This window comes from Nelusetta ayraudi, unplaced genomic scaffold (assembly GCF_046127955.1).
Source record: "Nelusetta ayraudi isolate G7.1 ecotype Tasmania unplaced genomic scaffold, CSIRO-AGI_Nayr_v1 ptg000052l, whole genome shotgun sequence".
Taxonomy (NCBI): Eukaryota; Metazoa; Chordata; class Actinopteri; order Tetraodontiformes; family Monacanthidae; genus Nelusetta; species Nelusetta ayraudi.
The window spans coordinates 7,754,852-7,770,338 of record NW_027466102.1 but is presented as its reverse complement, the minus strand read 5'-3'; the positions used below and the strand labels follow the sequence as shown (position 1 = coordinate 7,770,338).

The 15,487-nt window shown below is 42.3% G+C and overlaps 1 protein-coding gene across 1 annotated transcript; it reads left to right on the top strand.

Annotated features, from left to right (window-relative positions):
• The first annotated feature begins 158 nt into the window (after positions 1-158).
• On the top strand, positions 159-14,771 carry ptchd4 (patched domain containing 4). The gene is made up of 3 exons (XM_076037879.1): positions 159-870; positions 6,421-6,916; positions 10,805-14,771. The coding sequence occupies exons 1-3, from the start codon at positions 271-273 to the stop codon at positions 12,472-12,474; spliced, it is 2,766 nt and encodes a 921-aa protein (XP_075893994.1). The 5' UTR covers positions 159-270; the 3' UTR covers positions 12,475-14,771.
• Positions 14,772-15,487: the final 716 nt, after the last annotated feature.

Sequence of the window (15,487 nt, the reverse complement as noted above, 5' to 3'; positions counted from 1 at the left end):
TTGTTTGTTTCCTTGCCTAGATCTCGGTTCGCGTCTATCCGTCTTTCTCCGTGATTTGCTGCAGTGCTGTTTTTTTTTTTTTTTTTTTCCTTCTTCTTCTTCTTCTTCTTCTTCTTCTTCCTCCAGGTGTTGTGTTGCAGCGCGCGCGTGTGCGTGCGAGCGCGCGCGCGCGTCTGCATGGCGCTGGTATGGTCGCCCGGGTGTAAAATTCTCTAACAAATTGGACTAAAAACGGCGGTGGTGGGGGGGGGATCGGATTCTTGATGTCACATGTGCTTCTTCGGGGGAGACGGGGCATCTGCGCGCTGGATTCTGTGGAGGATGCTGCGGCAAGTGATACACAGAGGGCTCAAGGCTTCGTTCTACTGGCTGGGCTTGTTCGTCAGCAGGCACCCCGTGTTTTTCCTCACCGTCCCCGCGGTGCTCACCATCATCTTCGGGTCCACCGTGCTGAGTCGATTCAAGCCGGAGACCGACCTGGAGGTCCTGGTCGCCCCCACGCACAGCCTGGCCAAGATCGAGCGGAGTCTCGCCAACAGCCTCTTCCCCATCGACCGCTCCAAGCACAAGCTGTACTCGGATTTGCACACGCCGGGCAGATACGGCAGACTGATCCTGCTGGCCAGGTCCGGCGGGAACATCCTGGAGCTGGCCGAGCAGGTGCTGCGGGTCCACAAGCAGGTGCTGGACCTGCGCGTCAATTACAAGGGGTTCAATTACACGTTCGCGCACCTCTGCGTGCTGAGCCACCGGGACAAGCGCTGTCTCCTCGATGATATCATCACCGTGTTCGAGGACATCAGACAGGCGGTGCTCTCCAACAGCACTTTCCACAAGGTTCCGGTGAGCTACCCGAACACAACGCTGAAGGTGAGTTTCCCCCCCACCCCCCCATCTCGCATGCTGCATGCAACGTATGCTCCCTGACGAGAAATAAAAGCCAATAAATCTATGACGTGCCGCGGTGAAGGAGCACAACGTCAGTCCGTGCACGCGTCGTAGCGGCAGTATGCCTGGTCTTTTGCGAGTCTTTCCCCCCTGTTTTCTGAATGAACACAGTGGCGGTTGATTCTGGTCGGGGGGGGGGGTTAACATCAGTCAGTCGCAGGAGGGGGAACCTTCGGCTCTGCAGCTTTTCAGCTTCGGCCGATACACGGGGTCAGCTGAATGAACGTGGCATGTCCCCTGCACATTCATACATACCATAAATACATACACATGGTTGCGCGGGCGAGCGCGCACGCACGCGCACACATACACACACGCACACTGGGGCAGCCTCTCTTTTTTTTTCATGCGGCATTTCACCTCGCGCATGCAGCGTGACATGGCTCCAGCTGCCAACACATGCACTCCCAAGGTATTCGCAATAAATAAATAAATAAATATATATATATATAAATAAATCGCAAACTCTCGCGATAGTTTTGCCCAGAGCAGCCGGTTATTCAACAGCACGGGCAAAGCGAGCAAGACATGGGACACTGCAGACTCAGTCTGCAGCTGTTTTTTGGTTTTTTGGTTTTTTTTTTGTTAAAAATAAGAAAGACAAATAGAAAGGAAACAAAGGCAAAAGTAGCTGCTGTTGCGTGATTTGCAACAGTGGCCCCATGATTCGAAGTGGAAAAATAAAAATCTGCAATTGCAGCAGAATTGTGCGATGCTACGAGTAAACCTGCCACGTGATAGCTGAATGCATTTGCCCTTGTCTTTAGTAAGGCCTCCACACACACACTCACAGAGAGAGAGAGAGAGAGAGAGAGAGAGAGAGAGAGAGAGAGAGAGAGAGAGAGAGATTTTTTTCTTTCAGAAAATGGTGACTAGAGAGAAGATAGGTCTGATAGATAGACATAATAACAGGGCAATAATTGTCCTGTTCGAGTGTAAACTACTTAAGTACTTATGATAAAGGACAGATGTTTTAAATGATTTTGAAACTAATGCTAAAACACTACTTTTACAGTCATGTTTTCATTCATTTGCCCAGGAAGAAGGCTTTTCTGAAAGCTATCAAACATATTATCTTTTTTTGAAACTTGTCAAATAGTATGCTCGGCAAGAAAATGGTTACTTATAAAAAAAACAACAACACTTATTTAAATCTTCTTTGATGAATTAAAAGAAGAAAAGAGCTCAATTGGTCTTTCATCTTTTCATTGAAATACTTGACATAGCTTAGAAGAAAATATTTGCTATTTCTTTGACCAAATAGCAAATCATATACATCCTATTGATTGTGTTTCTCATGAATGTGTTGACCACATTACATATTAAAATCGTAGGCAAGCAGTATTGCTTGCCAAGCTCCATGCGTCACTATTTCTTGCGGTTGATCTAGTTGCGTTTGTGCTTTGTTCAGTGTAAGGTGTATGTGAGCCAGCCAACAGCAGGATGCGATGTCTGACAACCACACTGGCATTTATCATCATCATCATCATCATCATCATCATATGTGCTCTCAAACAATTCTGGCTATGACTCACGTCTGTGCACCAAGTGTTGCTGAATTCTGTCTGTCCTCCTTTTTGACAAGCTGTCAGGGCTTATTAATTTACCTGGATCATAAACATCCTGTGCACCTCTTTGATGTCACAAGTGGGGTTTATTTCGGTGTTTGTTAAACAGGCACAGTGGTTGCAATATGTAAAAAGGACGGCTTTCAGCTGAGCTAAACTGAGCGAGAGAATATGCCTAAAATATACCGTGTGATCTTTGTTGTGCTCTGTCTACTTAGTTGTGAAATCCTTTTAAAATGTCAATCACTGAGCTATAAATATACCAAGCAGCAAGATTTAAAAAAAAAAATGTCAAAAGCTTTTCAAAAAAAAAGTGACCCACAGTGGGTGTAACAAAATAAAAAAAAATAAAATTCAAGGACGCACCCAAACTTGGCAAATACTGCCGTGACCAAGCATGTTTTGCATCGAAAGAACATTTGGTCACAGAAATAATTAAACACCAAAAACAGAAAACAAATGCAACAGAAAAATACTGCACAAACAGAAATCTGTATATTTGGAGAAACCCTAAATTGTTTGTCTGTCTCTATCTGTTTTAAAAGCCAACACGTTCACAGATTTAACATTCCATGAATTCAACATAGTGCCCATATCTGCCATTCATTCAAGGACTTGGTTGGCCATTGTGTTGGTGTTGATGATTACAATGAAATCCTTTATACATTTTTGTACCTATGTTGAAATGGACTCGTCCACATTGATTATTTGGTTCTAAGTTGCTCCTGTCTTGAACATGTCCCAGTCTGTGCACTCAAAGCAACCATGTAGTGTTTCGGTAGTTCCCTCAGTCTTGTCCAGCCTCTAACCTGTTTCACAATGGTCTTGACTCTAACCAGCAGGGGCTAATATGCTGGAAAAAGCTTTAAACAGAGATGGTTAGAGAAGCAAAGATGGGGCCCTGAAAGCCGGCTTGATTTTGCTGCAGACCACATCCAGTATGTTCTCTCCATGTGTACGAAAGTCCACTTATTGATGCAAATGAGGAAGGAGTGTCTTTATGTTTGTTTGGTCAAAGTCTTCAGTAACAATGATAATAGCCTGATGGCCACTTTGCAGCTCAATGATGCTGAGAATTTGTAGCGCCTCCTCAGTGTTGTTCCTGGGCAAAATATACAGTGGTGGATACTGAGGGAGAGGGATTCTCTCAGACTAGACGAGGCAGGTGGAGAAGAAGAGCAAAGGGAAAAGGTAGGCGTTTGTTCCTGACAAATTGGATCATGCGGTGGGGACAGTGTGAGTAGCAGGTGGACAGAGCTTAGCAGTCCTTGGCTTTCTTCAGTAGGACGCGTTATGACTATGAGAAGATGTACAGCGCATTCAACAGGGAGCTTCTTGTTTTTTTCCTCAGCACGTTTCAGTCACTTCACACATCAGTCACTTCAGTATCTTGCCGTGAACAGGTTCTAATGTGAGAAAACTACTATTGCAGTCCTGACCTGCGGAAGTACACAATCATTTTCTTGGTCTTTTTAATGTCCAAAGCCTAGTTGTGGTTCTTACACCACGATGCCAGATGTTGTACCACATTTCTGTAGGCAGACTTGTTGTCGTTATTGATGAGCCTGAGCACTGTGGTGTCGTCCACAAATTTGACAATTAGGTTAGTAGGGACCCTGAGGGACCCCGGTGTGAATGAGCAGGGTGGATGAAGTGTGCTTGCCAAATCTAACATACTGTGAGAGACTTTTTAGGAAGTTCAGAAACCAATTGCAGTGTGGTATGCAGTCCAATGTGGTGCAGTTGGGATCGTAGTTTTTCTTAGCCGGATTGTGTTAAATGCTGAACTGAAGTTGACAAAGAGCAGCTTAGCACAGGTGTTTTTTGCTCTAGGTTTCTAGCAGAGTGTGAAGTACAATAGCTATGGCGTCTTCCGTCGACCTGTTCTCCGTGTATGCAAATTGGTACGGGTCAAGTGTCGGTGGTACTGCTTCCTTTATGTGCTTGGATGACTAGCCTCTCCAGGCATTTGGCTTGTATGGGGGTGAGTGCCACAAGTCTGCAGTCATTTAGACAGGTGACATTTGACTGTTAAGGGACTGGAACAATTGTGGCTGCTTTGAAGCAGCCTGGGACCCACAATGTGGACAATGGCATGTTGTAGATGGTGGTTGTCGTGTTATTGAATAACGTACGCATGAGTCCAACTGTGCTTTATAACGTGGATTGTATTTATTGGGTTTTTTCACCAGTCCCTTGTCTGTCTCACCCTCTACTCTGGTAGCGTGTTGTTTTCTCCCTTGACGCACCTTGCTGATGTCATCTTATATTGACAATCACACCACATCTCCCCTTTGCCTCTGCCAGCTCATCCGCAGAGTCTTTCAGCACTCGTCCTAGCACTCCATCTGGTCCGGCTGCTTCCCTGGTATTGATGTTCAAAGGCAGAGTCTTACTTCATTTGTGCTTAGGACTGGGGCAGTGTCAATAGATGGGAGCAGAGGCAGTACTGGGTCTGTGTTGTCCCTGTCAAAACGGGCATAGAAGAGGTTTAGCTCCTAACAGCCCCAACATTGCCAGGGATGTAAATGCGTTGACCTGAGGGGAGGTGGGATTGTCAAAGATGGATTTCATTTTGGCTGACACCCCTCTGTCCACTACCTCCTCAATTTGCTTGAGTTGGCAATCCAAGCCAGAGTTTGTTTCTACCTGTCTTTGTCCATGCTGCCCCCTGCATCCTCCGCAAGTCATGATGGCATAAAACACTGCAGAGCCCTACACACATAAGCTATGTTCCTACAAAGCAGTACGCAGAGCAGTGCACTATGGTAAAGCGCAAAATGCACAAGGCATTAGGTACCCTTTGAAGCCTACCAAGCTATGTCCTTTTTTGGCAACCCTTCCTTGAATTAACAAGTGTCCCATACTGTGGTATGGGACACTTGTGGTATGGTTTCCGACTTGAAGAGGATGAAGATGAACACACACATGGCTAGTTGTTGAAACTTTGAATGCTTTCCAATTGGCTGTGTTGTAGTTGTTTTTTTGGTTTCTTTGCTGTTGCTTGGGCCTCCGGATTGAATGAGGCGAGTATTTGGAGCTGGTCAATCCTGTCAGGCTCATCTGACCTCCTTCCTCAGATTTCATTTGTTTTCTTGTCAATACTGTGAAGGAATTCTGTTTTCAGTTTTCTTATTTTGGGGGATCTTATCAACTGTCTCTGTGAGCTTGCTTTCAGTGTTGCCATGACAACGCCTCTTGCTGCATTAGCTTCCTGTTTTTGCTCTGTGTGTCAGGCGTTTTTTAAACACTATGCTTTGGTCTTGTTCCTGGAGGTATTGCCTTAAAACTACTCGCTTAAGAGATGCACCTCAACTGGCAGTCACAGTCATTCAATATAATAACCATGGGAAATAACAAGCACGCGTCCTAGATCAAAGGTCAAGCGTGTACTATTTTTCTTGATGTATGATTTTTATGTTGGTAAAAGCTTAATATACTGGCTATGAATATATTAATAAAAGTGTAACCAACAAAGAAGAAGCATGGACGAAAGTATCCAGGTTTGGGTGCGCAGGCCACCATAATTCATAAGGGGAGGAGAGAGAGTGAAAGATGCTGCAATCGGAAATTAAACCCCTTGATGTCGCTATTTCTTCTTCAAAAGCCCTAACTATTACACAATTAACCTTGTACGCTTGGATTTATTACACTTTAAATTAGTTCATGTAAAATGTATTTATAATTAATCAATGATTAATTATTTATCAATTTCTAATTAATTAATTAATTAATTAATTATAAATCAAAGCTCATTCCAATATATTTCACTGATTGTTAACACTGACTGACTCAGTGTCAATAAAAAGTAATTTGTGTGTTCATGACGGAGAACATTAAACTGAATCTTGATTGTGTGATTTTAGCTTGTTCTCACATAACATCTTTCTCCATTATTTCACAGAATGGACGTGTGTCCTTCATCGGGCATCAGCTGGGCGGCGTGTCCTTTTCACCCAACAGCCGTGACCAGCAAGTCAAGTTCGCTCGCGCTGTTCAGATCACCTACTACCTCCGCAACCATGGACCTATGATGCAGGATGTCATCGCCGAGCATTGGGAAAATGAGTTCTGCGCACTTGTCAGCCGGCTCTCGATGGCCGAGGTGCCTCACTTGTCCGATCAGCTCCACGTCCAGTCGCTCACCTCCATCAGCCTCTGGCGAGACTTCCATCAGACGGGTGTCCTTGCCAAGGGAGAGGTGTTGGTCAGCCTGGTGCTGGTTCTCCTGGCCGCCACAATCTCGAGCTCTATGCGTGACTGTCTGAGGGGGAAACCGTTCCTGGGACTTCTGGGGGTGCTAACTATTTGCATCGCCAACGTGACAGCTGCAGGGATCTTCTTCATATCGGACGGGAAGTTTAACTCCACACTTCTGGGGATTCCTTTCTTTGCCATGGGTAAGTGGGCCAAAGTGGTTTTTGCTAATTCGGGGGATTGCAAGCAACGAAACACTGACCATTGTTAACTGTTACCAGAAATGGAAGGCTCTGCTCAAGTGGGGTGTCAGGACTGAGATCTTCATGTCTCCAAATATGGTCCGGTGTGTGTGTCCATGAGAATCTTACAGCTATTTCTCATAATCTGTTTTTTTTTATGGAAAGAAGAAACTCTTATCTTGCTTACATGCAATGTGAGGTGACCTTTATTCCCCATTTGTGTGCCATGTTCCTACAAATGGTATGTTTAAGACTCATAGTGCAATTTGTGCCCTCTGCTCCTTTGATTTTCTCAGTAGATTTGCATATTTTCAGACCCAGGATCCAGGATTTACCCTTTAACATTTTCATAAGCTTATCTTCCTCTTTTTCTCATTTTGTCCTGCTTCATTTCCCATTTCTCTTTCCTTTTTTACCTACACTTTGTGCATTTCCTGAGGTCACCACAGCTGTAGTAAAGCTTAGCTGTGGGCCAGGAGTCAAGTAAGGCTCAGTATGCTGGATTCTCTCCCTGTGTAGATGGATTGATGAGACGAGGGTCCTTGATTGAGAGAAAGAAGGCCAACAATGACAGTAGCAGTGCAGAGAGCCGCTTGGCAAGACTGTTCCAATGTCAATGTCAACATGTATATAGAATCTGAATAAGAACCAGAATGCCTTTACTGTCATTGCAAATGGATTTGCAATGAAATGTGCACTTATTCAGTGGCAGGTTAAAAAACAAACGAGCAAACAAAAAGCTTCAACACAGACACAGAATAAATGATAAATATGTTATAAAAATACAGAATAGAAGCAGTTAGTTAATACATTGTCTTTGATTTGCATTATACAAATTACTCTTCAAGGGGAGAGGGAACAGGCCAAACAACTGGCGAAGAGCTCAACAAAGGGTGAAAGCTACAGGAAAGAAGGAGCGAGGATATTTTGAGAGCAATGAGAGAGATTTGATGGTTAAAATTGTGGATAAAAGACATAATTTACCGTTGAAAATAATCATATTATTATACATATATGATTATCAATTAATAGATTTCCTGCTTTGTTTCTAACTTTTGAATCAACGTCGTCTTCGTCACTTGGCAGTAACTGATCCAACATGACGCACGACACAGTGTTGCAACACTTGGAAATGTGGAGATTTTTTGCCCCCGCCTGCTGTACATTATGTTCATTTCTTTATTCCAAACAATAAGCTCTGGAGAAGAGATCTTTTCATTAGCGGCATCTAGCTACATCATTAGCTACGTCACTCTAAATGAAACAATGCATCGTCAGCAGTAGCATTTGTGCTTAAAGAGACGGCAAGCTTCATAGTTTACAGCAGTAATTTAGTTAATTTACTCAATAGCTTGTGGTTGGAGGACCAAGGATGCTGAGGTTGGGGGTATTTACATCTTTCAGCCATTACGCGATGGACAGAAAACAGTCAGCAGCACAGCTGTAACAAACTGCCTGACTTTAAACCATTCAGGGTCACACCTGGGACTTGTGATACAATGCTTCTTGCCTCTGCAGCTTTTCAAATTGAGGCAAGTCACGAGAGCAGCATCAGGAAGGGAGAAATAGGAAAGAATGAGTTTCTTTTGCACGCATGGTGAAGGAATGCCGATTATTAGCAAGTCGACCCATGTTTGTTATGATTTTTCAGTCGTGGGCAAAACATGGAATGGAAGACTTTGGTATATGAGTGACCTTAAGCAAACTTATACGTCCATTGTGCAATATTTGGCCTGATTTACGAAACCATAAAAACATGAACAAAAGTGTATACTTGCAGTACAATAGAAGTTATTTGGTCTTCCTACCCATAGAAAAGTTCTTATTTATATACAAGAGAATATACATAGAGCAGCGCATTTCGTCTTTAGGGTAAACGTTTGCATCCTCAAATAAACCAACGAAGAAGAAGGTGGACGATATCTAGATTTGTGTGCGCAGGCCACTGCAGTTCACTGGCAAGCTCGGGAGAGGGAAGGGGTGTGAAGGAGCGCCGCAATCTAAAATGTAACCACTTGACGTCGCTGTGTCTTCTCAGAATCGCCAAATATTACAAACTTAGGGCCAGATCCACAAAGCGATTGCCCAGCTTTTTGGTGCAAATAGCACCAAAAACAGCGCGTCCTATCCACAGAGTGGACGTAAAAGTGAAAAGCGGCGGTTAATGCGCCAAGGCACGGGTAGCGGCATGGCTGCGCCAGGCTGATGTTACTTGATTTTCCAAGCTGACCTTTTTTATTTATTTGATTCGGTGATATATTAATGTCAAGATGTCAATTCAGAAGTGCCACATTTCATTTCAAATTAAGATTTAATTTTCACTAAATGTAAATCAGTTAGCCACATGACACAGTTAAAACAAACAAACAAACAAATAAAGACTAAAACAAAATAATAATAAGAAACTGGCAAAATAGCTTCCTTCTTCATGCCCTCCTAAACCAAGAGACAATGACAAATTGACCTGCATCGCTACTTAATAAAACTAAAAGCATGAAAACCCATCTGGCTGAATGATTACATGTGACTAATCCTTTTTCGCTAATTAATATAATATCGCATCTTTCTCCCTGATTGCCTGCTGGACAGGGAGAGATTTATCAATGCTGTCAAGGGTTAGCAACCCCTTTCACTTTGAACATTTCACAGCTAAAAAAAAATGCTCGTGCCAGATTCACTTTTAATTTGTGCCGAATCCTCCCATACTTGCCTTCCACTTCAACCACACACGCTTCAAAGAAACCCATCAATGCAAAAATACACAATTAATATCCTTTCTTTGGCTGTACAAAAATAACACCGTGTGGGTGTACAGGAGCTTAAGTAAGGCGGTGCGTTAACTATGGAGTATGTGCTGCTGAGCATTGTGCATTCATGTCTGTATACTGTATCTGACTAGTGAAAATCCCACTGACCTGACTGACATGAAAGGGCCTGCTATAAATAGATTTAGAAGCTTCTAACTGATGTGTGGTGTAGAGAAAGGCATGAAACTGGCTCAGCTATGAAGAGATTTTTTTTTTCTCTGTATAAGCAGAATCGCCGTCTGCAATGTTTAAATGTCTGTAAAAATGAACATTGGCTTAAAGCTTTTGCCCACCAAGAACATTCCATTAGGATTAGATTGCAAAATTCGGCATCTTTTGAACTGTATGTAAACGTCATGGCTAAACACTCTGTTTCATCTTCTTGAGATGTCTTTTGCACTTTCTGCCCCTTGATTAGATGCCATATTTATTTATATTTATGTGTGTTTCTCTTGTTATTACATTTAAACATTACAACATCACTTAATAAAGTAAGACATATAGGTTGCTCACAGATACTAAAATACTTGCTCATTTGTGAATCCCTACATATTCATACACATATTTTTGCAAAACTCGACTTCCATAACAAACATTGAACACTTACATACATAGCTGAACAAGAATCAACCATAAAATTTATTTGAATTTTTTACCTGGTCGGCGTTTGGATTGGGAGTAGACGTTTGAACTTCTGGGTGGGTTGTCTGCCATCTTGAATCTAACATGTGATGTGTTATACTCTTTTTCCACCACTAGGTGGCAGTTTAATGTTCTCGTAAGTGGACACCATGCCCTCGACCAAAATGTAATATTGTGGTCTAGACAACCGAAAATGTGATGTCCACACATGTGGACGCCAGGTCTTGGGAGGATATATACATTTTATTATTCATCAAACTATTTGATCATTTGCTTACAAAGAGCAATTTCGCATTTAATAATTCATAAAAGAGAATGAGGTAGAAATAAATTAGGTCATGAAAATCTCATGAATATATCAGCCCAGGTCTAAATTCTTCTATTTCCTCTTCTATTCTAGGCCATGGAACCAAAGGGGTGTTTGAGCTCCTGGCCGGTTGGAGAAGAACAAGGGAAAACCTTCCCTTCAAGGAGCGTGTAGCAGACACTTTTGCCGACGTGATGGTGTGCTACACTATGACCAGCTCCCTCTACATTATCACTTTTGGCATGGGAGCTAGCCCGTTTACCAACATAGAGTCTGTGAAGATTTTCTGCCAGAGCATGTGTGTAGCAATCACGGTCAACTACTTCTATGTTTTTTCTTTCTATGGCTCCTGCTTGGTGTTTGCCGGACAATTGGAACAAAATCGCTACCACAGTGTGTTCTGTTGTAAAATCCCATCAGTGGAGTATTTAGACCGTCAGCCCACGTGGTTCAAAACAATGATGAGTGACGGACATGACTTGTCCACACATCACGACAGTGCTCCTTACCAGAATCACTTCATTCAGCACTTCCTGCGTGAGCATTACACGGAATGGATTACCAACACTTATGTTAAACCGTTTGTCGTCATTCTTTATCTAATCTACGCATCTTTCTCATTCATGGGATGTTTACAAATCAGTGACGGTTCAAATATTGTGAACCTGTTGTCTAGTAACTCTCCGAGTGTTTCATATGCTTTGACCCAGCAAAAATATTTCAGTAACTACAGTCCTGTTATTGGGTTTTACATATACGAGCCTATTGAGTATTGGAATTCGACGGTGCAGGAGCACCTTAAGACTCTGAGTCATGGCTTCAACAAGATATCCTGGATGGACAACTTCTTCCACTACCTGAGGGTGGTAAATGTGAGTGCGTCAACCAAGAGTGACTTCATTACTATCCTCAAAGGGTCTTTCTTGCACAGCCCAGAGTACCAACACTTCACTGAGGACATTATATTCTCCAAGAACCGAGACACTGATGAATATGACATTATTGCCTCTCGGATGTACTTGGTGGCTCGGACAACGGAGAAGAAGCGAGAAGAGGTAGTTGAGCTCTTGGAGAAGCTCCGACCACTAATGCTGATAAACAGCATCAAGTTCATTGCTTTCAACCCTACTTTTGTCTTCATGGACCGCTACAGCTCCTCTGTCATTTCACCCATCCTGACCTCAGGATTCAGTGTACTAACAATCCTTATTCTCACTTTCTTCCTGGTCATCAACCCTTTGGGAAACTTTTGGCTCATTCTAACTGTAACATCTGTGGAGTTGGGCGTCTTGGGTTTGATGACCCTCTGGAACGTTGGCATGGACAGCATTTCAATCCTGTGCCTTATTTATACCCTGAACTTCGCCATGGATCACTGTGCGCCCCACCTGTACACGTTTGTGCTAGCCACCGAGCACACGCGGACACAGTGCATCAAGCTGGCCCTGGAGGAGCATGGGGCCGCTATTCTGCAGAACACGTCCTGCTTTGTGATTGGAATTATGCCCCTGGTGTTTGTGCCTTCCAATCTGACCTACACACTGTTCAAATGCTCCCTCCTAACAGCAGGTTGCACTCTGCTACACTGCTTTGTAATCCTACCTGTCTTCCTCACCTTTTTCCCACCCTCCAAAAAAAGACACAAGAAAAAGAAACGGGCTAAGCGCAAAGAACGGGAGAGGGAAAGGGAGCGGGAACGGGAGCGAGAGGAAATAGAGTGCATTGAAATCAGGGAGAATCCTGATCCTGTTACCAACGTCTGAGTAGCAATCCAACTGAACATCAGTGTATACCTGTCAGTTATTGGTAAATCCGAGGTATTTTCCAAAGGTAAGAAACATGTTGACGTATGGTGGATTATCAGACCGTGATGCGTGAAGGGACACTGGTCAATTGCAAACAATAGCAGCTAAGCTTACTAGAGTAGAAGGCAGCCTGAATGGTCACCCATCCTATCTTTCAGTCTGGACAATGTATCTCATTCGCACAATCTCCAACTTACTCATAATTAGCACTAAGTCTTATTTAAAAACAATAATGGAAATATGATTATTTCATGAACTTGGGGATACCATTGTAATGTTTAACGACAGCATCATTTTGTTGTATCGGTGTTAATAGTCCCTCTAACTGGATTATTTTGACCAGTATCTTCAAATAGTATTAAGTATGAGAACTATTGGGGTTTTAAAACCCTTTTATACACAACAGAAGTTATGTACCTCAAATTTGAGCTTCCTAATTCTAAATACAGAGTATGTTAGTCCACTTAAATATGAGCAAATGTTAATCTCCTTCAGCCTTAATTTAAAAAGTAACAGATGAGGAGCATAATAGTGTGTGAAGCCAATTGGTGAAATGGGTCGCTTGATCATACATATGTATTTGTAAAACAATACACAGGGCGAAAAATACTCCTGCTCTGTTCCTAAATTGTTCAAAATGTGAAAGAAATATGAAGAAAGAAACTAGACCAGTGCTTTTCTCTTCAAACTTTTACTTTAAAATAGAGCATGAGATGTTAAGGTATTGTAACGTTACAATAGCTTAACTGGTTATATGTCTAAAGAAATATCTTTCTTGTGCATTGAGCAATTAGAGCTGTCATGCAGCAGCAGGCAAATGTCCCATTGAGTATTTTAGAAATTGAGTAATATCTGTAGGTAGTGTAGGTGCATGGGAATATTGTATAACAGTATCTGAAAAAGGCATTAGGCTTGGGTGTGACTTGGGAGCTTCAGCAGCAGAGCTGTAAAGATAAAAACAGCTAATAATGATAACAAAGGAAGTTTTCTTTGCTCTTAAAACTTAACTACAAGCCAGTGGCCTGATGTTTCTTTTTTTAATTTCTTTGTTTTGTTTATTTGCAAATTACAGCAAAACAGATAACCTTAAAGTATATAGATAAGTCAAGCCACTTTAGCAATTACCTTGCCAATTATCTTCAAAGTACATAGTGACTCACTAACCGTAGAGTATTCTATGGCTGAATATTGTGCAAAAGAAGTGTGCTATGGTCAAACTAGAACTTCCTTTTTCCTGAAAGTACACAAGCACCATTAAAAACATTGTGGCATTAGGCCAAAACAAACTTCCTAAGATTATTATACGACTGTGCTGATGCTTTATGGTGGAGTCATTGGAAACACTGCTCCTCCAGAGTCATTAAAACGTAAAAACCGTCAGTTATTTCTTTTGCTCTTTTTTTCCCAGCAGCTACTGAATTTATGCAAGTGTGCTTAAAAGTTATTAACTTGTTTGCTGAGATGTGTTGTACACTGTGATGCTGTCAAGAAATGTCCTAAATGATTTAGTGCTGCTTTATAAAAGCTATAGAAAGGTTTATACATTTGCAGTACGTTTAATTTGGATATAGACAATAGGCTATAAAATAAATTAAAATAGATGTAATGCTGCAGAAAAAAAGTAACATAAGGAAATGTTTACGGTAGCTTTGTTTCAGATCCCTCCCCCTGATACATACCACTATGAAGGACATGTAGACCAAAATAAAGAATTCACAGATTCCGTCCATAAATGAAATCTGTGATGTAATCCTAATCCTAACCCTAGTCGTAGCCTTGCAAGAACTAACGTTCTATCAAAGCAGAGAGTTCCCAACATTGAAGTCTTCAAAAGCCTCTTGGTGTGAATAATATTTGCTGGGTTTCCCAGATGAGTTAAGAAGCTCCGAGTGCTAAGAGCCACGCCTTCCCCTACTGAGGTACAACAATTTGGGGTCTCCACACCTCTGCAGGGCAACATGGTGCAACTTCAACCTGAGCCCGGAGGTCCAGTTACTGGCTAAGCTGTGTTTTTATGCAGTGGGCATCTTCCTGGATGTGGTTGATGATGGCACTGTAGTGTGGCAGCCATGACACCAATTCTCCTGCACCAAGCCCGGTGCCCAATTTGTGTGATTATACAGAGATACAGAGAAGCGCAATGACAAATACGCCGATGATGCAGTGAGTTATCTATTTGTCTGGCATCGATTGATTTGGTTTCAGGGCTGCAGTGGTGGACAGTTCCTCAAAAGAGCCTCTTAAAGAACAATATTAAGAGTTGAACCCTTACCAGCCCACTTAAATCCTCAAGAAGGTTCAAATGCAATCCTTAAAACAAACAAAAGTCAAACTCAGCAGAGCCAACAGGAAGATGTGAGAGGGTGACTTCTGATTAAATGACTCAGTAAATGAGCACATGCGGCTGATTGCAGACCAGTCAATAGGGGGTTGGTTGGTTCTCAAAGACACTGCTTCTCCCCCCTTCGCCCCTCTGTAAAGTTTTCATGTTGCTTGCAAACAGGAAAAATGAAAGACATTCAACCTTTTTTCGGAGAGTTTGCGTTAAATCAAATGCCGATGAATAATGTGATGACGTTTGCTGAAGGAATGTTTCTCACTCAGTGTCAAACCAACAGTGATTTGTTTTGACAAAGACCGCCACGGGAGTCAAAAATAACACTGCAAATTGATTGAGGGTTTTCAAAACTAGAGTTTGCTGGACTTAGTAGTTGCAAAGGAATATCAAGTGCTGGATTGTCACGTCAAGTCAAATCGATCTTTGCATACTTTTACTTAAAAAAGCCACTTATTTTGCAGCAAATGCATGAACATCACCTCATGTGAAAGCCATGTCATGTATGTATAGCAAGAGGGCATGATACCTTTGAAACACAGGAAAGAAATGCAAATCTGATCTAATTTTATTTCACCAAACGTATTGTGTTTGCATGGCACTATAATGTATGTGTGCATGTACTTTTTTTTCTTG

Coding starts and splice junctions, on each gene's coding strand:
- ptchd4 (XM_076037879.1), top strand. CDS start 271: ATGTGCTTCTTCGGGGGAGACGGGGCATCTGCGCGCTGGATTCTGTGG. Junction 871..6,420: donor ACCCGAACACAACGCTGAAG/GTGAGTTTCCCC, acceptor ATTATTTCACAG/AATGGACGTGTGTCCTTCAT. Junction 6,917..10,804: donor GATTCCTTTCTTTGCCATGG/GTAAGTGGGCCA, acceptor CTTCTATTCTAG/GCCATGGAACCAAAGGGGTG.